General features: G+C 35.4%; 2 protein-coding genes across 2 annotated transcripts in view; both read left to right on the forward strand.

Annotated features, from left to right (window-relative positions):
- The first annotated feature begins 4,908 nt into the window (after positions 1 to 4,908).
- On the forward strand, positions 4,909 to 9,961 carry LOC127174451 (uncharacterized). The gene is made up of 8 exons (XM_051124894.1): positions 4,909 to 5,047; positions 5,285 to 5,359; positions 5,484 to 5,549; positions 5,635 to 5,697; positions 6,629 to 6,698; positions 7,108 to 7,557; positions 7,665 to 7,760; positions 7,878 to 9,961. The coding sequence occupies exons 2-8, from the start codon at positions 5,285 to 5,287 to the stop codon at positions 8,279 to 8,281; spliced, it is 1,224 nt and encodes a 407-aa protein (XP_050980851.1). The 5' UTR covers positions 4,909 to 5,047; the 3' UTR covers positions 8,282 to 9,961.
- Positions 9,962 to 10,229: 268 nt separating this feature from the next.
- The window catches only part of myo1d (myosin 1D), a 79,092-nt gene continuing 65,809 nt past the window's right edge, over positions 10,230 to 23,512 (forward strand). Inside the window, exon 1 of the mRNA XM_051124892.1 lies at positions 10,230 to 10,671. Within this exon, the coding sequence (XP_050980849.1) occupies positions 10,577 to 10,671 (95 nt within the window). The 5' untranslated portion in view covers positions 10,230 to 10,576. The remainder of the gene's footprint in view (positions 10,672 to 23,512) is intronic.

Genomic DNA, 23,512 nt, shown 5'->3' on the forward strand with positions numbered 1-23,512 from the left:
GTGCTCTGCATATTAATATCAGCTCCCTGATGCCCGTAATGTATATACAGTATAATTACCCAAGGATGTAATTGCAAGAGAAAATAGTACAAATACATTTTTCTCTCCCATCTCCTATTTATTCCCTTTAGGGGTTCTGTGTAATTTCCTTTCTGAACAGGCATTTGGATTCGGGCACATCCCTAATGGGAACTGTAAAATATTTTTTATTTATTAGGAAGTTGATAGTTAATAGGAAACACTAATTTCTTGAGTCAGGACTACCCGTACTATAGTCTGTTGTGTTTTTGTATTAAAATACTGGTGTGTTTGATGTCCAGTTTGCATAACAAAACAAAACAAAAAAACAAAACAAACAAAAAAAAAAAAAAAAAAAAAGCATATGCCGATTAGGTAGGTTTTGATGCTGGGATGCTGGTTTTAGCTGGTTTATGCTGTTGGTTTATGTTGGTCCTTAGCTGGTCATGTGCTGGTCCAGGACCAGCTTAAACCAGCTAAGGACCAGCAAAGACCCAGCATAAACCAGCAAAGGACCAGCATAAACCAGATAAGGACCAGCTAAAACCAGCATCCCAGCATCAAAACCTACCTAACCAACATATGCTGTTTGTTTCGGCAGGGCAAGAATCAATATGAATTGAATCATGAGGTACTGAAAGATTCTCACCCCTATTGCCTGCTATTACTTTAAGAGCTGCCTCTGCTGAACATGATGCAGATCTGACACTTATGCTTATAATTTCATTAGCGCTTTAATATGAAATGATATAGGCTTGTTTGACTAGCGCCTGTCTCCGAGGTGAAGTGGAGTGCACATCTGAAAAGTCTCTTGTTTGGTGTTTTTGTAAGGACATTCTAGGTCTAAATAAACACAATTCTTGTCAAGAAAAAGTAGACAGAAGCAGCAGTTTTGAGTGGGGTAGCCAACCCTAGCTCCGTCTCTGCGTTAAATGCGATAAAATTAACTGGAAAAATTAACTGTCTGCATTAACGCTAATTTTGACAGCACTAGTTGTTATGGATTATGAACTTGTATTTTTATTAATTTGTGTGTGTATATATGTTATGGATTATGAACTTGTATTTTTATTAATTTGTGTGTGTATATATATATATATATATATATATTATTATTTTTTTTGTACAGATAAGCTGGGTTGTGAAGAGGACAAAGATAACTGACAGGTGTGGATCGAGATACAACACATTGATCCATTGCCCAGTAGGACAAAGGTTACATTTCATAGTAAACAACATACCTCTTAAGGCCAGAAGGTTACATGGAAAGTGAGATCATTGGGCAATAATGAGAGGCATGAATGGGACAACAAGCCTGGACAAAACAACATGCTTAGCAAATCTGTCCTGCAGTAAATGTAGTTCCAGTGATAGAACAAAATGACGTCCTGCTGAAAGTAAAAATACCATCAGGATCATTTTGCGTCTGTAGAGACTACTGTGTTCTTGACAGATTAGCCTTCTCAAGAAGTGCTTGATAAATAAGTGCTCCTCTTACAATACATCATGTACCATAAATCACATGCTACGTGGTACTCCATGTAAGGATAGATGGATAGCTTGTTTACGCCCTGGTCTCTGAAGTGTTTCAGGCCTAGATAAAACTTAAATCAGTTAAATCAATACAACAAAAAAATCAGCATCCACCAGACTTTAAAGAGCTCTATATAATATACTAAAACTATAATATAATAAACAGAACTGATCATCTGTGTGGATGCTAATATTCACCATACTATGTTGTCTTTAATGTCAAATACTTGAATTTACCCAATTTCTTTAATCAGTATTTTAAACTGTTGTCAACAACAATAGATTGTTTAAAAGATTGTATATAGATTGTATAAAAACGCCGTCGGTCTATGACGTTAGTCTAGTCTATCGCACGTTATGCAAAAACTCCTTTATAATCAATACTGAATTACTGACTAATCTAAGCACCTCTGATGGGTCAATGTGTTCCAAAAATCAACAGAAACACTTTTGATTGGTTATAAGGCTAAACTCTGCACAAATCAGCACGTAAAAGCAATCAGATGCAGTGTGAGCGGTTCTAAATGTAATTTCGTGAATTGACGCTTTTTATTCATTTTCAAATTTCATTTTAATCGTGGAAGCCGTGATACATTGTTTAATAGCGCAAGGGCCTTTTTTAACCCCTTTGCCTTGAATTCATGGGGCATTTTTGTCAACAGGCCTTTAGTCACCCTCATATCATTCTAAACATACATGACTATTTTTCTTTTGTAAAACACAAAAGAAGATATTTTGAAGAATGTCAGAATGTTTTGTCCATACAAAGAAAAGTCTTGATGTTGTTTTGTACCCCATTGACTTTGTAAAGACAAAAAACATTGGAAACATGCAACTTTCTCCAAAAAGAAGATAATTTGAGTAATGTTTCAAATGTTTTTGGAGCAACGCAAGGGTGAGTAAATACTAAGTTTTTGCATACTAATATAAACTATGTACTTTACCAGTGTGTTTTGGTAATATTTGTGCTCACAGTATTAATTGCCTTTTTTGCTATATATACCCACACAGGTGCAGAAGACTGCATGAATATCTAATCATTAAAAAGAAACTCAAACAGATGGCTTCCCTTCATAGAGTGCCCTGTTACGCAGCTGTTAAAGACTGAACCCTCATGTGCTAGAATCTACAGAGACGTGCATGAACAGCAATGAGCAACCGTATGCAATTCCAGGAACCTTGATAGGAAAAGTACAGCCCTTAAAGCAAGCCATAAATGATGGTGTGTACGTGTTCATCTGCGGGTGAGTGGCGATGGAGGGGTCGTCAGGTGGGGTAGGGGTTGAGTAATGTATGCAAACGTATCACAGTCCACAACAGGCTGTAATCGGTTTGTCCAGGCGGCTGTTCTCTTTCTGGCATGCCTGTCATTCCCCAGGGCTGTTTATTGATGTCTGCTGCTTATGTAAAAAGGCTAAGGCCTGTGCTTGACATCAAAACATGAACATTGTTTTTCTGGGTGGACTATTGTACCGACTGGATTGGTCTTATCTAAGCGCACAATCAACTGTTCATTGCTCTGTTGACAGTGAGAGTTGAGGTTGCTGCCAAATGCTTTAATACATTACCAAACGATGTGTGGCATGGTTTTTACAGTTAAGGAATGAGAACGAAAGCACAATGTTCTGTTGACTCTATTCCATTAATAAAACCCAGAGGAGATAAGAATGGATTCAGCTTTTAAAAAAACTACACTCTTAAAATAAAAGGTACAAAACTAGAGCAGTGTCCTTTCAAAAGGTATTATTTTGTACACTTCAGGTCTTTTAAATCACTAATATATACCTTTAAGGTTTTAATTTGTAGCATTTAGAGGTAAATAAGGTACAAAAATGTACCTTTTACCTTTTCTATTTTAGGGAACTGCCTTAGTGACAGCTTTGCACCTATTTTCTGAGTGTGTAGTCACTTAATGAGCCACCAGTGAAACTCAATACTCCCATTTTAATCATTAAACCTGTTTGATTTGATTCTTACAATTACAGTTAAGTACTTTAGTGGGATGTTTTATTTTATATCATTTTTCCAAAGTGTCAAAACACACAAGATGTCAAAACACACACACACACACACACACACACATGTTTGTTTTTGTGAATTGTGGGGACTTTCCATAGACTCCTATAGTTTTTATACTGACAAAATGATATTGTCTATGCCCTAACCCAACCCTAACCCTAAACCTACCCCTTACAGAAAACATGTTTGCATTGTTACATTTTCAGATAAACATATATATATATATATATATATATATACTGAATATGCATTGCAAAATACAATAACATGAAAGAAATTCTCAGCAGGACAATAATGAGGACTAGACTAAAAATATGATTCATCATGGATCATGGTTTGGTTACATAATTTCACCATAATATTAAATTATATCAAAGTGCACAGTTATGGAACATGGTTGTGCATTACCAGGTTTGTCATTTACAATTTCCTGTCCAGTAAAATAGTCAGTCCCCCATGTTTTAAAATAGGTTAGAGGTCACCACCTAGTGGCGGCATTTGGTGTTGCAAATACGTATTATTATTTGAAGTTATTACTGCATCCCTCCCCCAGACACTGGGAGTCATTTCTATTAGTCAAAGCAAGCGCGTCTTTGAATCACTGTGCATATTTTCCATGAAACTATTACCTACTATCTTTTATGCTTTATTATTACTCTTTAAATCTTCTTCAATGGCTGTTTATCTCCCAAATGATCATTTTAAACCCGTTTTTTTTGCTGTTTTAAATGTGAAAGTCATCTCATTTATTCTTCAGGAATGTAATAATCATTTGTTTTATCACATTAGACAGCAAAGCAGGACAGCTAAAATAATATGGTAAACATAATGCGTGTTTGCACAAAAATGAGTACTTTTCAGTTCTTGTCACTATTCTGCTGATGATGCAAGAATAGGTTTTTTGCTCTAACCATTGACTTGACATGTGGTTTCTGAATGATACTTGCAAAGGCATAATTCTAACTGTCAAATTTAACTTGTTAAATTGCATTGTGAGTGTAAGTAATGGTTGACTTGGTAATTCATAACTAAAACCTGGTCAGTCAGTAAAAAGCTAATTGACTTTTCCCAAAAGTTCAAACAAAGAAAACTACCCCTGACCTTGATCTCTTTTAAATATTTTAATGCATTGTGTTTGTTTTGTTTTGTTTTATATTTACATTCTGAATGTTTGACTCATGCAACCTATTCCAATAATAGTTTGCCTGCACGTATGCAAATACATTTTTGCACAGTTTTTTTTTTTTTTTCTGACCTCATGAGTTCAAAACGGCCTGTGGCCATTTTTCATGTGCATGTTAGCACCTTCTTTGTGAAGAGTGTCACCAGTCTCATGTAAGAGAATATTGGTGTGAAAGTCAAACTGGCTACTTCCTTTTGAATGGCAAGAGTGTCCACCCATAATCTGGTGCAGTATATAACTCTATTCTATATAGTTAACTTGCATAACGCATAGAGATCTGCTCTTTGTGAAAAGGTAAGCTTCAAATGCTTATAATTTCTGAAAAAAAAAACATTGCATAAAAAATCAAATCACTTATCTGTGATCTGTAAAAAAAATCAAATCACTTACAGTTACTTACCTAAAAATCTGACGAGTTTGCCAAAATTAAAAATTCATATTTAAATATTTATTTTTTAAAATGTGTTTATTTTTTAATGTATATAGATAAATAAGACAAAGTCTAATGACGTTTTTTACTTTTACCCATAGATGCTTTCCTTATGCGTTCAAGTGTTTGCCATCCTGGTTGTCTGTGCAGCCGACAATGCGCACAGAGATATTTCAGTAAGCCTTGATTTGGTTGATATAATAGTGTTATAAACAACTTAAGACCAACATTTGACAGTATTCTTAAATTATAACCACAGGTGTAGTGACTGTGCAAATAACTTCATGTTATATCTTCCAGTATGTATTTAGAGCTTGGAATAGGGTTGACCAGCCTTTACAGGAGCAACTTGCTGCTGTGTATAAGGTAGTGATGAATTAAAAATATGTTGATTTTAATAGACATTGCAAATTCTATGAGCATTGTATTTTTTTTCTCTGTATTTATTTAGGAGATGGAAAGCTTGAAACATGAGCAAGCAGTAATGAAACAAAAGCAAGAAGCCTTCAGCCAGGTAAACTTAAAGCTGATCGGTTAAACGTTTTTGAACTGTAAGATTTTTAATATTTTTAAAGATGTCTGTTCTGCTCACCAAGCCTGCATTTATTTGATCCAAAGTACAGCAAAAACAGTACAGCTGTGGAATATTTTTACTATTCTACTACTTTTTAGCATCATTACTCTTCAATGTCACATTATCCTTCAAAAATCATTCTAATACGCTGATATGCTGTTCAAATAACATTTATTATTATTATTATTATTATTATTATTATTATTATCAATATTTAAAACAGTTGAGTACATTTTTTTAAGTATTTAAAGGACTTTGATAAATATAGAAAGATCCGAAGATCAACATTTATCTTAAATAAAAAGATTTTGTAACATTATACACTATACAATTCAAAAGCTTGTATTTATAATTTTTTTTTTTTTTTTTTTTTTTGGAAAAGAAATTCTAGAAATACTTTTATTTAGCAAGGATGCTTTAAATCGATCAAAAGTGATGATAAACACATTTATAATGTTACAAAATGTTTCTATATTCATTTTATATTCATCAAAGAAATATTCATTATGTGACAGGAGTAATGATGCTAAAAATTCAGCTTTGAAATCACGTGAATAAATTACAATTTCAAATATATTCAAATAGAAAACAGTTATTACTAAAAATACATAAAATATTTCAGAATTGTACTGCTTTTGCTGTACTTTTGATCAAATAAATAAAGGCTTGGTGAGCAGAAGAGACTTCTTTAAAAACATCACAAATCTTACTGTTCAAAAACTTTTGACTTGTAGTGTATATAATGAATATGTAAGAATAATTGTGCCATTATACAAGTCTCAGTGTCAAAATATGGCCCAATCTTTCAAATTTTTTTCTACTGTCAGACAAACTATTTTCTCCAGAAAGTAATATAAATGTTTTGTTGTAGGCATTACCATACTGTTCACAAAAGCCTATTGATACAGATGTGGAGATGAATTTGACATCACTACAAACAGGTAACAAAAAGAAAATGAAAAGGAAAAAAAGAAAGAGAATTCAGTAACACCTTACAATGTGTCATTTGTTAACATTAGTTAATGTATTAACTAACATGACCGAACAATGAACAACACATTTATTACACTATTTATTAATCTTTGTTTAATGTTAGTTCATTAAAATTAACCGTTAATTGATTGTTCATGTTACTTCACAGTGCATTAACTAATGTTAACAAACACACCTTGTGATTTTAATAATGCATTAGTAAATGAGGAAATGCTGTAGAAGTATTGTTCACTTTTAGTTAATGTTAACTAATGTAGTTAACAAATGTTAACTAATAAACTAAGTATTTATTTATTTATACTATCCAGATTTTTTTTTTTTTTTAAGAAAAGGGCTTATTATGTTTATCTTTGATAGGCAGCAGCCATTTGCTGGATACCCTCACCCAGAATGGATATGGAGATGAAGGTTCTGGTGAGGATGACAGTGACGAGTCCCTCAACCCTTGCAATCACTATACCGCACTGGACCAAGCCTGGAGAGCCACAAACTACACCACCAAGAAAATTGCTTGTGACCGTAACGTACAGTGGAATGGCTGGTACCGTCTCTTTTACCGTGGGAAACCCATCCAGATGCCTGAGAGGTGTGTGAAGAAAGAAATGTGTGGGACGCACGCTCCGCTGTGGCTCGTCGGCGGTCATCCCCGGATACGAGACGGGGTGGTCACCCGCAAGGTGTGCGGACACTGGAGAAACAACTGCTGTTTGTTCCAATCTCCTCCCATTCAAGTGAAAGCATGTTGGGGAAACTACTACGTCTACAAGTTTGTCAAACCGGTAGCTTGCCATCTGGCGTATTGTGCAGGTAAGATATAATGCACATGGATTTTCAGTAAAGTTTTAGATATTTATATATATATATATATATATATATATATATAAGCTAGTGACTGTTACACACCATCCTTTTAGATGTTAACACACTTGTCTGTGGAAAGTGCAAAAAATCTGAATCTTGCATCAGCAGAGACCGAATCACCTATATGTGTAAGAAAAACCAAAATAGAGGTGAGTCATTTCTCTTCATCAGTATTTAAAAACCCAAACACTAAAATTTAGTTCTTGTTACAATTATCTACTTTTTAAAGAAAATAATGCAAGATTTTTGTTCTTTGTGATCTGTAGTGAAAGCAAACGTCCATTTTTTTGTCACCTACCCGGCCAGCATCTCCGGGAAAGTGAACAGGATTATGTACAAGAAAGTGTATGTGAATCAAGGCAGGGCTTTCAACACTCGCACCGGGATATTCAGAGTTCCAGTTTCTGGCGTCTATCAGTTCTTCTTTTCCACGCAGACTGGGGGGAGTGGGCCAACTGATCTATGGCTGGTTGTAAATGATTACTGGGTGGCTGTGTCCCATAGCAATGTTCAGAACCCAAACTCGGTTGGGAATCTCTCTACATACATGACGACTCTGCGCAAGGGTGCTACGGTTTACGTGACCCATAACCGTGGCAGCTCTTGGGCTAATAATTCATCCAACACCATCGTGTTTGGGGGTTCATTGCTTATGGTGAGAAAAATCTGAGGCAAAATTATGAACATTCATATTTTAATTAGAGGTCAGTTTAATAATACCAACTAGTTGGTTTGACTTACATAATATATACAATGGTGAAATGTTCTGCTAGTTCTGTTTATTCACTGCTTTAACTGTTTTTAAACATGTGTCTTGCTAAGAGATACATTTTAAATGCAAATACCTTTTTCCTAAGTGCTTTTTTCTTTAACATTACTTCGCCATAAAACCTCTGAATTTAAGACTAAACAACAACTTTTTGTCATTATTTATATACAGATATACAATATGAATATATTGATATTAATACTGTAAAAGAAAACAGTTTGTGAAAAATCTCTTGCTGAAAGATATATTTCCAATGCAACATTTGCTGTTTTGCCATATTTTTGTATTTATGTATACATACATATATATATATATGTATATATATATATATATATATATATATATATATATACACATAGATACACACTCTAAAAATGCTGGGGGTTAAAAACAACCCAGCACTGGGTGTAATATGGACAAACCCAGCGACTATTGTTTAAAATGTTGTATATTTAAGATGTATAAGCTGTAAAAAAAAAAAAAAAAAGTTGTAAATTTAAAATCAGACCCATAATGGCATCAACAAAAAAATCACAAAAGGTGAACATTTTATTAAAAAGCACTTTAAAAAATGTAATTGTTATTTTTTTCAACTTATTAATAAATGTTCATTTACTGAGCATATTAATAAATGTTAATTTTCAACCTATTTAGGGTTCATTTTAAGCAAGAAAGACAGTCATTTTAAGCAAGTTGAATTAAGTAAAACTACCCAGAAGGCTGATTTAAACATTTAACTTAACTGCTGGGTCAGAACAACCCAAATGCTTTGTTTGTCCATATTTCACCCATATTATAGAGCGTGTGTGTGTGTATACATACATACATACACAATCCATATTATATATATATATATGTATGTATGTATGTATGTATGTATATGTATGTATTATGCAACTTTTAGTAATATTGTTGTCCCAGTCTCCTAGAGACACAGGTGGGGGCAGCAGAGTCATCCCATTGTGTTTAATCAGACAGGATGTCACTTGGCCACAGGTAGCTGAACAAAGCAACCTGAAGCCATCTTCAGTCCTCATTAAACTTAAACACCTTGTGTCTTGAGTTCACAACAGACACAGCAGCCCAAAATCATGTAATAAACCAAGTAAATGCATTTTATTAGTCTTTCAGCAGAAAAAGGTTATTGTGCTTACATGTGAACAAATTCAAATGTGGTTATGATTAATTCTAATGTTATATTTGTTGTAATTAGGTAAGTATTATGCAGAACTACCCTGTGACAGTTCGCTTCCTTATATGGACATAGAGGACAGACGGACATTCCAGGGATATTCAGAAACTCACTGATGATGACTAATAGCAGTCTAAAAAGAATGCTAACTATGCACAATTCAAATGTGACTATCCCCTTCAAATTACTACTAACAATAACGTTAACTATAGCAAATCATTTTAACATTTAGCTTACTGCTTTGTTAGACTAAAGTGTATGTTGGAAAAAACATTTTTTTTTTAAATTAGCAATCCAGTAGTCGCTATACAAAGTGACATGTTATTTCCTTTAGCTGTTGCTGGTAACAAACGCACATTTTCGCAATTTATTTCAAAGGTGATTTGACTTTCAGCGATCAGTTGCACTCTTCTGGCTAGTGGCTAGTGTGAAATTTTGGATTGCGTAATACAATTACGCTACTAGTAACAAAAAAGTTTATAGGTTTAAGTAACAGATGTGAATGCTGTTTGCCGTAGTCGACTCGACGTTAAATGTGTCTACCTTTTTAACTTATTCTTTGATGTTAAGAGGTAGGCGAGAACAGTTTAGCTCTCGCCCGAGATGGGAGGGGCTTCGCGAGACGGGCAGGAGACCGAAGCCACAGTGTGTTTAGACGAGACGGGTGAAGCTCGTGGAAAAAGGGATGAGAGGTGCGACGCTCTCAAACACCGGGACGCTCGAAAAGTTTTCTGAAGTTTTCAGGCGACCGAAGAGCGTGTAGCTTTAGGAATTTTAACCACTGAAAAGACGACAAGAAGTTGTAGTTAACAAACAAAGCGTGTTTATATATTCCTTTACTAATAACATGAAAAGAAGCCGACGAGTAATGCGCTAGGCAAATATAAACAAATTCATGGAGATGAATTATTCCTCCGGTCTGTTGTCGAACTGACTTGTGTATTCGTAGGATATTCAACAGTTAGCTTTACATTTGTTTATTTTTATATCACTAACGCGTTAATATGGCAGAACACGAAAGTTTGGAGTATGGAAAGGCGGACTTTGTTCTTCTGGACAATGTGTCTTTGGAAGAGTTTATGGCCAACCTCAAACTCAGGTAAGAGCATTCACCTCTGGGTTCCCTCTTGCCATGTGCTTTGGTACGGGACAGGTATCACAGTTACCTGATTTCTGAATTTTTGGTTTTGTAAAGTAAATTTGCAGTTATGTTAAAAAAAAAAAAAACTTGGCTGATGCAGGTTAGTGTGATGCATAGTTTCACAGTAGTTGTGTTTCTGAACTGTAATAGGCTACAAATCTGAATCACCCTCACTGCATAATGCTTTAATATCTAGGATCTACTATGGTCTGTTGAAGGAGTTATTCAAAACATCTTTTAGATTGAATCACATAGTACTTGACTCATGTTAGATAGTACACATCTGGAGTAAACTAGTCATGTGTTTTTCAGGTCAAGGGTACAATGAGTTACACATGTCATGTCAACATTAAATGAATTGTTGTGTTTGCTGTGTCTATTGTAGCTTTATACAACTGGCTGCACCTGCTGATCCAGAGTGGTGTCTGACAGCCTCAGAGGTGTGGTGTTGGCCATAGCAACACCCCCCCTCTGATCAGCCTTTATTGTTCAAACAAGTTTGCAGTGGATATCCTGCTATTGTGTTTTATGTTTTTGGTGATGTGGATCACATTTCCTCATCAGCACACTGTCAATAAATTAGTTGTTAGCCCTGTAAAATGACAGTGAATGTTGTCTAAAAATTCAGTACTTTTTGTCAGTGGTTAATATAACAATGCCATAAATCAAGTGTAGCTTCACTATACATCTAATGTCACTTAACTAGTGTCCTATACATGGATGTCTCACAAGAACACTAAACTACCTTATTGTTCTGGTGATTTTACAGGTGTTTTCAGTTAATTGAGGGAAATATTTTTGGATCATATAATACACTATAAATAATAATACTTTCAAATGTATGAATATCATTGAAATTAAAGTCTGTCATAAAATTAAGCTCCTTTTTTAAACCATATACACTACTGTTCAAAAGTTAAGGTCAGTATGATTATTTCATGACATTGCTACAGAAACAATACAGTAAAAAGCGTAATATTTGAAAAATATGATTACTGTTTAAAATAGATCCTTTAGAAATGATCTTAATATGCTGATTTGGTGCTCATGAAACATTTTGTATTATTATCAATGTTAAATATAGTTGTGCTACTTAATATGTATTTGCATCATAATTAATCGCATCCAAAATAAAAATTTTTGTTTACATGTTGTATGTGTGTATACTGTGTATATATATGTATATACAAATATGCACGCATACAGTATATATTTTTAAAAAAATGTAAATGAATTTGCATGTATATATTTATATTCATATAACTGATATTATATATAAACATTTTTAATATATAAACATAGCAGTTTTCTTAAATATATACATGAATGTGTGTGTATTTATATATACATAATAAATATACACAGGACACACATATATTGTGTAAACAAAAACTTTTATTTTGGATGCGATTAATCACAATTAATCATTATTTTTGAAACCCATGATTTTTTTTCAAGATTCTTTGATGGCTAAAAAGTATAAAAGAACAAAATTGTATAATGTAATATTATAAATGTCTGTACTGTCCCTTTTCCTCAATTTAATGCAGCCTTGCTGAAATTAAAAAAAAAAGAAGGCTTCACCCAAAACTTTTCAACAGTAGTGTATCTGATATATAGATAACAATGAATCCATTTTTCAAACACCACGTGGGTGCGGATAAACAACTCGGCCATTAATTAGCAACAGAAGATGCGTACTGGTGACTCAAAAAAGCACAGGGTGTCTGTTTTTCCCACCTCTCTCAGCCATGGCCTGATTTTCTCGCTGGCTGGGAGATGGCGTGTGCAGTTTGTTATTTGCAGAGGGTGTGACCAGGCCAGCTTCCTGCTTCTTCAGTCTCCACATCTGTGTCTGGGGCTTCAGCTGGACGAGCAGAAGCTATGTGATGCCAGATCACATCCTGTGCCCTCTTAAGTGATAAAGAAGAGTGCTGTTGAACTCGAAATCACTTTTTATGTGATGCCTTTTGAAGGCTGTTTCGCTTTGAATTCAGGAAGAACGTATGTGATGTCAAAGCAAAACTTTGGTTGAACTCATTTGGATAATGTAGATGCATTTTATTCAGTGGAATAAGGTGTGTTTATAGTTAGCCGGGGTTTGCTCTGCCAAAGAAGCTCCTAAATGTAACAAAATGCAAAGCTATGACAGAATGTTTAACCAAGAGATTTAAAGTGAATTTGTCAGTGTGTGTTTAGTCGTGAGGGTTTAAGCTCTTTACAGTGAGGTGTCAAAGTTAAACAAGTGTCAGGACTGCTGACACATACTGTACATTGTAGCGTGATTTGAACTCTGCCCATGACTGTGTTTACACAACGTCATTTTTTTGTACAAGAGTTTGTGTGGGCACTCTGAAATAACTGCTTAATTTGATGTGTGCTGAGGGCTTGACTTTATATGGCAGTGTTGTTTTGTCTGCCCCTAGGATCTTGGGGAATTTTTTGGCAATCCTCTGCACATTTCCAAAAACAATTACAAGTGCTGCCCGAGACCCTGTTCCAAATTCTTCCAGACACTGGCTCTGATACTGCAGATGAAATAGTTGATAATCAGTATGCCGTAGCAGAGCCTTCCAGCTTTCATGTGTCATTCAGACGAAAGTCAAGTCTAAAAAAGTCTTCAACAAACTAGTAATTTTCATAGTTTGAACTTGTGGTACTGTATACTTTATGTACTGTATATATAGTTGATTCGTTCCTTGATAGTCTTGACATTTTCAGTTTGCTTAGATGATGAGTTTAACCTTTGACTCTTGTGGCTAGAAGTGACGGGAAGAATGGGCTCAGGAAAAGAGTGTTGGCAACTTATGAGGCTTCAGTACTCTTCCTATTGACGTTTTCCTGTACTAGAAATGTAACCTTTGACCCTAACAGTTGGCTAAGGCACTAGCAGCTAGTGTAGTTGGCTTGGTTGTTCCAAAGTCTTTGTGTTAGGCGTTCTAAAATTGAAAAACAAAAGAAAAAAGGACCAATTGATTGAATGTTTGTTATAGTATCTTGCAATGGTTCTCAACTTGTGCGTCATGCACAAGGGAGAAACAATGCTAAATGCAAATAATAAATGCAGCTAACCATATAATCATGCATATTTCAGATGGCAGAATATATTAGGCTTATGTTTTGTGTGTGTGTGTATATATATATATATATATATGAAGAGATCAGATGCAAAAGCCTCTAAATCCATCTGACGTATTTCTTTAAAATTAGCATTTCTTTCTGGCTACTTTGTATAGGTTTCTATGAAAGTACTGGTAAAGGCCAAAAAGGCCATTAAAGCTTCTTTAAAACTGGTCGTGCATGTAAGAATTTGTTATAGGCCTATATAAGTAAGATTTAAAGGAGTCATATGATGCGATTTCATGTTTTCCTATGTTTGCTCATTCAAACACGCACACCCACGTCTACATCACGGTGTGGGAAGATTTGCATAATACTGCTCAAATGTATACGCAAACAAAGAAAGCATAACTTTTATTCTCACTGTAGTATTGATGCAGCAGCTGCCAATGATGTGGAGACGCTGTGTGTTTTGTTGCGAAAGCAAAAGTGCTTTGTTTAGCCTTCAAAATGAGTATACAACTAGAAATCAGTGGTTAAGTTATATTTACAACACTGATTGAAAACAGTACAACGCAAATATTTGAGTATGTGCAGTTCATTTTACGGAGGTATAACGTGGGGCAATTCCAACTTTGCACGGACAGTCCGGCACTTCTGACTCACAGCGTGTAAGTACATTTTCATATTTAAAGAATTTGCTACTGGCTATTCAAACGCAAGTTTTGAGCAGTGTAGATTAGTGCTTGTTTGACATTTCTATGATCAAATGCAGACATGCTGTTATGTTTATGCAACGCGGAAAAAGACAGTATGAGTCATTATAAGCAGTAATTATGTCCTCACTGAATGCAACAAATGCCTCAGTTATAGTGGGATTTATTGTTTTTGTCTTGACAAAAAATATACTATCTTTATGTTGTTTCTACAATTAATTTGAAAATTGAATGTGAAATTTCTGCAATATAAAAGTATATTTAAAAACTTTAATGTTAGGTGGGATTGATCGCAAATTTTGTGTGTGTATGTATATATATATATATATATATATATATATATATATATATATATATGTGTGTGTGTATATATATATATATATATATATATATATATATATATATATATATACATATACACACACACACACACACTACTGTATAAACATTTGGGGTCAGTATCATTTTTGGTCTTTGAAAGTCACTTGTGCTTACAATTTTTAGGGTTCTAAACATTTAAGGGTTCAAAACAGTGTAAATTAATGTTAATAATTTTACATATTGTTTTGGAGTTCATGGTGACATTAATTTTATATTTAATTTTAAGGACTTTATTTTGTCACTAGATGTAAAATCTGCATTTTTAAGCAAAACCAGTCGAGAACCACAGTTGTAATATATCTTTCTAGTCATCTGTTTTTCAGGTTTATAGTCACAGGGGTCTATTTCTCTCCTTTTTCTAAAAATAATTACACATCTAGTGCAGATGATTGCTTAAAAATTGATGTGCTGTGTTGTGTGGTCATAGAGTGGAATGAGGGAAACTTTTAAAGCAGAAGGCTGTAAATCTCTGCCATTTCCTCACAGCTTTTTATCAGGGTTTTTGTTGAGCAAAATCAGCCGGATGATAACCGTAAATAGGGGTCTAAGGTTAGGTTTAAAAAGCACTACAGGAATTCGTGAAAATTGAACCCATATGTTTGTTTCTGTTCCATATTTACAGTACGGTGCCAGTGGACGAATACAAACTGGAGACAAATATAAACCCAGGCAAGCAAATGAAATCCGGCCTCTATGTGTCTTTGAATGAAATTAACTTTTTATAAGTCCTCACGGGGAAGATCACAAAGACCCCATTTGTAATAGTGCTGTTTGAATTTGATCTTCCTGTCGTAGTTATATCTTGAGGATTTCAGTTCTGTGAAGCTGTTGGCTGAATAAAGGCTAAGCCTCTCTCATATCAACGGTATAAAAGCTCACTTGTTGCCTTAACAGCAGGGCCACGTGGAGTCCAGCTGTGACACATGGCAACCCGATTCCCATCCTGCACAGCGAACTGCACAGGGATCAAAGTCCTCTCAGAGCTCAGGTGCACTGTGCAGAGAAACAAGGTCGAAGGTTTTATTTCCTTATCCTGTTAGGATAGATGGAGTAGAAGCGATATGATTGGGCCTGTAAGGAAGAATGATAAATTTAAACTTTTTATGGTCAGTGCCTTATGTGTATATTTAGGTACTTTGACCAGCACTGTTTATTTTTAAAGGTCATTAGTGGTAGAGATGAAGAGATGAAGAAAAAATGCCACTGGAAAAATACTTTCTATAAAAATGCTACAAGCCCAAAGGATTTGTCCTGTGATGCTATTATAGATCCTGACCAAATGCATGGTACATCTTGTCCTGCTTTGACTTCTATGCTTGCTTGCAGCTATCGGTTCTTGTGTGGTTAGATCTTTTTTGTTATCAATAAAAACACGGACAGTAATCCCATTAGATATGATTTTTACCTTTTCGCTTACAAAAAACGTTTTGATATGCAAGTACAGCTTCTGTGTACTTGAAAATTTGAAATATCCAAAAGTGTTTGCCAGTATTACACTACCAGTCAAAAGTTTTTGAACAGTACAATTTTTTTAACGTTTTTAAAGAAGTCTCTTCTGCTCACAGAGTCTGCATTTATTTGATCTAAAGTACAGAAAAATAGTACAATTCTGAAATATATTTACTATTTAAAATAACTGTTTTCTATGTGAATATACTTTCAAATTAAATTTATTTCTTTGATTTCAAAGCTGAATTTTTAGCATCATTACTCCAGTCACATGATCCCCCAAAAAGCATCCTAATATTCTGGTTTGCTGCCAAAAAACATTTATTATTATTAATATTATGTTGAAAATGCATAATTTTTTTCAGGTTTCTTTGATAAAGTTAAATAAAGTTCAGAAGAAAAGCATTTATCTGAAATAGAAATCTATTGTAACATTATAAATGTCTTTATCATCACTTTTGATCAATTTAAAGCATTCTTGCTAAATAAAAGTATTAATTTCTATAACATCATAGATCATAGAAACATTGTTCCCTATTTTTGTTTAGAATAACATCTCAGATCTTATCCCCTCTCATCATTTCCCTCCTGAATTTTTGCTGTTATTTCCTAAAATACGAAAAATAAAAATATTCTGAGAATTCACCCTCAGGCTCATCCTGCATTTCTTCATTAAAACAGATTTGGAGAAATTAAGCATGACATCACTTGCTCACCAGTGGCTCATCTGCAGTAAATGGGTGCCGTCAGAATGAGTCTAAGCAGCTGATAAAAAAATCCACAAGTAATCCATACAAATCTAGTCCATCAGTTAATGTCTTATGAAACAAAAAGCTGTGTTTGTAATAAGATGTTTGAACTTAACACTAGAAAAACCATCTAGCCTGAATCAGCAGAGAAGTATGCACAGATCAAACATACATACTAAACAGTCCAAAACAATTCTAGACAAAAATGTAGGTGGATTTTGATGTAAGAGAACAACAGGGGATGGACTTTTTCACTGTTATTTTCAAATGTTATTGTGTATTTTGGCCAAAAGTGAAATTAAAACACCTTTTAAAATGGATTTGTTGCTAACAAACACAACTTTTTGCTTTACAAGATGTTAATTGATGGACTGCAGTCCTGTTGTGAATTATAGTGATGTTTTCATCGGCTGTTTTAACTTTCAGTCTGACGGCATCTATCCATGGTCAGATACGTCCCTCAAAAGTCTGCTTTATAGTTTGATGGCTTCAAAAACCAGCCTGATTTTCTCTCACTCTCCAGTGAAGAAAAGGGCCTGTCTGCCCTCAAGAATTTCCATACAACCCCCTGTAATCTGAAACATATCACCGGCCCTACATAAACAAGGCTGTTGCTTTTTTGGCCTTTTTTCCCCCCAGAATAAGTTTCAAGCTCCACAGACGTCTCATTTGTGGACTGTGTGCCTTGGCTGGCGGTCACTGATACCACTAAGCATGTTAGAGGAGCTCTCTCACACACATTCACTGTCTTTAGGTTTTATAGCTTTGATATATTTTACAGTCTTGACTGACCCCTCACCCTCTTCATAACCCCTTTCTCTCTCGTGTTTACAACAGGCCACATCCATAACCACGATTTTAACCAGTCTGTTTTTCCTTAACACACATTAGCGACTCCTAAATAATTCCCAAATTGTGTATTCGCCAATGCTGGAAACCCATTTCCTCTCTCCAGCCGATGATGTGGTTTGATTCCATTACATTACATAGACACATTAATGAGATCATCTATAATCTGTTTTAGGTAATAACATTTAGATGAGACACAATGATGGATGTGTCATGTATTTCAGTGTAGGGCTGTGACGGTGGCAGATTTTTTTCCACCACGGTGGTAATGGATCAACTACCGTTATTGTATATATAAATAAAATTTCAAAACATAAAAAAATGAGGCTCAAAAATGATTAACAAATGTGCGTGTTTATTTCAGCCTACAAAACACTAAAGTAAATATCAAAGTTAAATAAGTAAATTATACAGTTAAATTAGAAAGTAGCCCAAATAAGAACGGTAAATATTAAACAAACATTTGTTGCATAAATTCGTAACAACCTGGCCCAACCCTTGTCCGACGGCTCATCAAAATTTGGGCCCGAGTCCGAGTCTTTTCTCTCTTTCCTATTACACTTTTGCATCTATTAAAATAGCTCAGTTTTGTTTTTAATAGTAACGTGGTTATATTTATTTTCGTTTCCTTATAAAGTTAATTTAGAAATATGTTTAGAACATTTTTTGTTTGGTAAATTTTTGCTTTTTAAAGTAACGACCAAGCGGCCAAAGGCAGGCAGTGAGTTGATCACAGCCTATGTTTGATCAATTTTGCCTTGTCAAATCATCACGACTTGCCTAAAATAAAATCTTCAAGCATATCACAATGTTATTTTAAACGTTTAACTTAGATAAATGCACGCTATTATGCGCATACAGTCGTTTGTTGGAGAGTGGAAGCTAAATGCGCTTTGCAGGACATGGAGGCGCCAGCGCAATATTACGCTTACCTTAATCTTTACTCATTAAGGTAAGCGTAATATCATCCGGAACTGTAAAGGGTCTAATTTTATTTGCGTGCACTCACAATATCAACAAAATGTTGTGCTTTTGTAAAAATAAAGAATACAAACAATATGCGCTTTCTGATGTCTCGGTGTTGAATAGGAGCGTTGCACAAAAATGAAATGAAACTTAGCGAATACTTGCCTTACAGTCAGGATAAATATATATATATATATATATATATATATATATATATATATATATATATATATATATATAGAAAGCTTTAAATTATTACTTTACTACTTTAAAACTAAAAAATTCAAATTGAAAACAAAAGCGGTTCAACCCTTTTTTAAGCAGGTCAGTGTTCTGCTGTGTCTGTGGAACTGTGTTACAGCCAGGTGTCAGTAACATTCCCACTAATTTCCACTCTGCTTCTCCCTTTCCTTTAGTTTTCAGCCAATTACCTCATTAACAGTACTTTCTCTCTTTCTCGTCTCATGTCTGTTTTTGCACTTTCCATCCATGCCCTCTTTTTACCCTGATGGAGATTTCTTCTTGAAATAGCTTGCTGAGTAATGTCTGACTCCGTTTGGCCGGTTTTGTCTTTTTGTCTGCCTTTTTCTTCTGGAGTTGGCCGTCATTTCATCCACTACTGCTCAGTGACATCATATTGGGATCCGAACCATGTGCTAAAAGCTCAGATGAGTTAGAGATTGGCTCAAGGCCATGTCTAGTCACTTTACCATTGACCTCTGAAACACAGTCGTCAAAACATGCCTCCGTTTTCCCTCATTTTCTTTACCTCATCCTGACGGGAGAACAAAAAGTGCCTGTGATCTGAGGCAGACAATGAAGGGAGTGGGCCAAAATAACAAAAACCTCAGCTCGCTGGCGCGCTCTGACATTTACACCTGGCTCTCATTTCCTGAGTAGTCAGTGCAAAGCTAATGAAAGTTAGCGTGAAAGCTGTACGTTTAAGACATGGCTTGAAGTTTTGCCAAGTGGGACACACATTTTCCTCATTCAGGCTTTACGCACAGTAGTATGTTTGTAAAGGAGGTTAGCTTGACAAGAGTCAAATTGAGTCCAGTGGGCATGAGGAGCTTTCCAGAAAAATTGTTTTTTTGCTGTTGAAGGATGTGTGTGTTAAGCTTTAAAGGATTGACAGCAGTACGAAGCAGCTGGTGTTTAACAGCAAACAAATGGACGAGTTCCACAGAAACTCATTTGGAATACGCGAGAAAATTTGTTGTGGTCGGAGTGTCGTGGTGCTTCAAAGATTAAATTAACAGGCCAAGAGAACGGCAGCTGTCCCATACAATAAGGGGATATATTGGATATTTAATAGAGCATGATCATTTCCTTTATTTTTGCATTTATTTTTGCACTTTGATGTCATCTTATGCTCTCTTGAAGTCTTCATAAACACAAATAATTTAGTCTAAAAATGAATCGCATCCAAACTGAAAGATTTTGTGTGCATAATATATGTTTGTGTACTGTGAATATTTATTGTGTATATATAAATACACACACATACATGTATATATTTAAGAAAAATATGCTATGTTTATGTTAAATATATTTATATATAATGTAAATTATATGAATATAAATATACACATGTAAATATTTTCAAGATATATGTTGTATGTCTTTATATACACTTAATAAATATACACAGTACACACACATAAATTATGTACACAAAATGTTTTATTATGGATGTGATTAATCATGATTAATCATTGCCCAGCACTACTACAAATTTAAAAAGAATATCACTGTATCTTTGTACATGCTGTGCTTGAGTTTTGTTGCTCTGTATTCTTTCTTCTACCTGATCTCATGATGAAAACATACCTGTGGGAACTTTTTCGCAAGATGCGAAATACGTACCAGTAAGTACATATCACTGCAGTTTCCAACAGAAATAAACACTAGAAAAGGTAAAACAGTGAGCACTTGTAATCATTTTCGTACACAGTTATGATTACAGCTTCATATGTTTTGCTTTCCAGATGTCACAAGTTTGCTCGGTAGCTCAGCCGGCACGGAATTGGACTTAGGATGCGGAATGTTTGGGTATGAATACCGTGAAAAACATGACTCACGATGAAAGACCTAAAATATGAGAGATTGAAAAACAAGCTAAAACGGCATGCTTGCGATTGCGTTTTTACATCACATTCACTTCTTGTTCATACCATCAGCTAGGTTTTGGTGTTGTGCAGATGGTACGTTATTTTAAAACATCATGGAGCGTTAGAGTTATAGTGCTACTTAATGGACATTTCAAGTCAGACCTGCGGGGACACATACAAAACCAAATTCACATAAAACGTACAATATGTATGTTCATCTCAGTGGACATGTCACATCAAATATGTCACGAAACGTACATGGCACTACGTATTTTGCATCTTGCGTCTTACGTCTTGCGTTGAAAAAGCTTCCACAGGTACATTTTTGTCATGATATCTGGTTGTCTTTCTTAGTATATTTTGACAGTTCTCTTTATCATCTGAGGCATAAATGAGATCTCCAATAATTCTTACGTGCTGAACTGTCTCTGCACAATAGACAGTCCAGAGGGCAATTCGCTATCAGGTCATACCCTGCATGCTCTAAGCTGTGAACTCAGTAGCACTGATTGCTTGGTGGTAAATTGTGTGCAGGGGATAAGCAAGGATCAGGGACAGATTATCCTTTCATTGCTGGGGTTGTGAATACACAGGCTTTGATCTGCTATCTAGGAATTGGACCATCTTATAAGTCCATGCTTTGGTGTGCAGGCCTTGTATATCTTTGTTTTACTCTTTCTCTTCGTCTCAATATTCCGTTCCTCGCTTATTTATTCTTTACTGCTGTCCAGTTCAGTTAATTTTCATTCCTCTCACTTTTTACTCTTACTTGCAGCTAGTCCAATAGAATTTACGGGCTACACCCCACCCCGGTCAACCACAAGCAAATAACCGCAAGAGACCCACCCAAACATGCCTGAAACCAGTAGTTATCCTCAGCCTGGCAAGTGATCTCTTTCTAAAAATGGTGTCAAGCTCTTATTGTCTGGGACTTCGGATGACCCTAGTGTTTTAAAGGTTGGTCTTTATGTGGTGAAGGGTGTAGTTCTGACTGCAAACTCTTAAACTTTTCAAATGGTATGGAGCAATTATAGTAATAGCTGGACCAAAAGTCAAGGCAAAAATCATTGTTATCATCTACTCACCCTCATATTGTTCTTTTATGAATTGTGCCGTCATTGACATTTGTTGAATGGGCAAACAACAAACACTGAAACTGATCTTCTTTCATGTGCCACAGAAGAAATAAAGTCATACAGGTTGCAACAACATGAAGATGAATACATGATGACAGAATTTTCATTTTTAAGTGAAATATCCCTTTAATGAATCTTCTTTATTCCCCTGAACAAAAACAATGCTAGTTACACAGGCAATGTTTTTGTTCAGAGGAATAAATTCCTGGACAACAATGCTGACGCTTCCACCTGTGGAGCAGATCCAGCTGTTAGAGGAAGTGGCCTGTTGCTGTCTGACACACATCCTTAATCTTCATGCAGCAGCAACCCCTCCCTAGGCCTTCTGGGAAACAGAGGAGAAGGGATGACAGAGCCTCAGCCACTACTCCCCTTCCCAGATTTCTGTGCACACTCCCAGGAAAAGCTGGAACAAAACCTGGGCCCCACCTTAAAGACCTCCTCTTTTAAAACACTTTATATTGGTCTATTTATATTGAACTGCCTATTTAAAATCACTCTGAAATTTTCAGGAAACTGATTCAAATTTGAAGGGATATGAAAATTAGGCCAACCTCATGATTTACCCACCATCAAGCCATCATGTATGTGACTTTCTTCTTTCAGACAAATACAATTATGTTATATTAAAAAATGTCTTGGCTCTTCCAAGCTTTATAATGGCAGTGAATGGGTGTTGAGATTTTGAAGTCAAATAAAGTGCATCCATACATTATAAAAAGTGCTCCACATGGCTCCGGGGGTTAATAAAGGCCTTCTAAAGCGAATCGATGCATTTGTGTAAGAAAAATATCCATGTTTAAAACTTTATTTAACTGTAATCTGTAGCTTTTGCTAACTGTTGTACGCACATTCACGAGAGAGTGGCGTTCCAGTGGATGGCAATAGTATCGTGTATCAACGATAGTCAGAGATATTGCCTGTTGCTGATGTCTTTGATGATAGTAAGACGATAATTATTATTAACTGTCAAAAATAGGTGCCTAAATTTAGCGATGCAGTGCAGAGTGCACTTCGGTGCACTTCCGAAAAAATTGCCGCGAGGTGGCTGGTATAAACACAAGCAAGCACTGACTAGATTGGCCACGTCGCAGAGCCGGTGCCAGGACACCTCCATCGGGTGGCATTTAAATTTCTACAGGGAGCACAAATCACGGTGAGCGGGACGTTTCAGGTGGGAAGCGTGCAATCTGTGGTTGCGTGCAGTTGCTGACGCTCACGAAAGCTTTTTTCCGGTTTTACTTTCAAATTTGAAATCGAGCACGTTCAGCACGTTCACTCCCCCCACCTTCAATCCTTGCTGGACCTGGGACTCGAACCCGCAACCTTTCGGTTGCTGGTCTCTTGTGAACGCACGTACAACAGTTAGCGGAAGCTATAGA

This window comes from Labeo rohita, chromosome 12, assembly GCF_022985175.1.
Source record: "Labeo rohita strain BAU-BD-2019 chromosome 12, IGBB_LRoh.1.0, whole genome shotgun sequence".
NCBI lineage: Eukaryota > Metazoa > Chordata > Actinopteri > Cypriniformes > Cyprinidae > Labeo > Labeo rohita.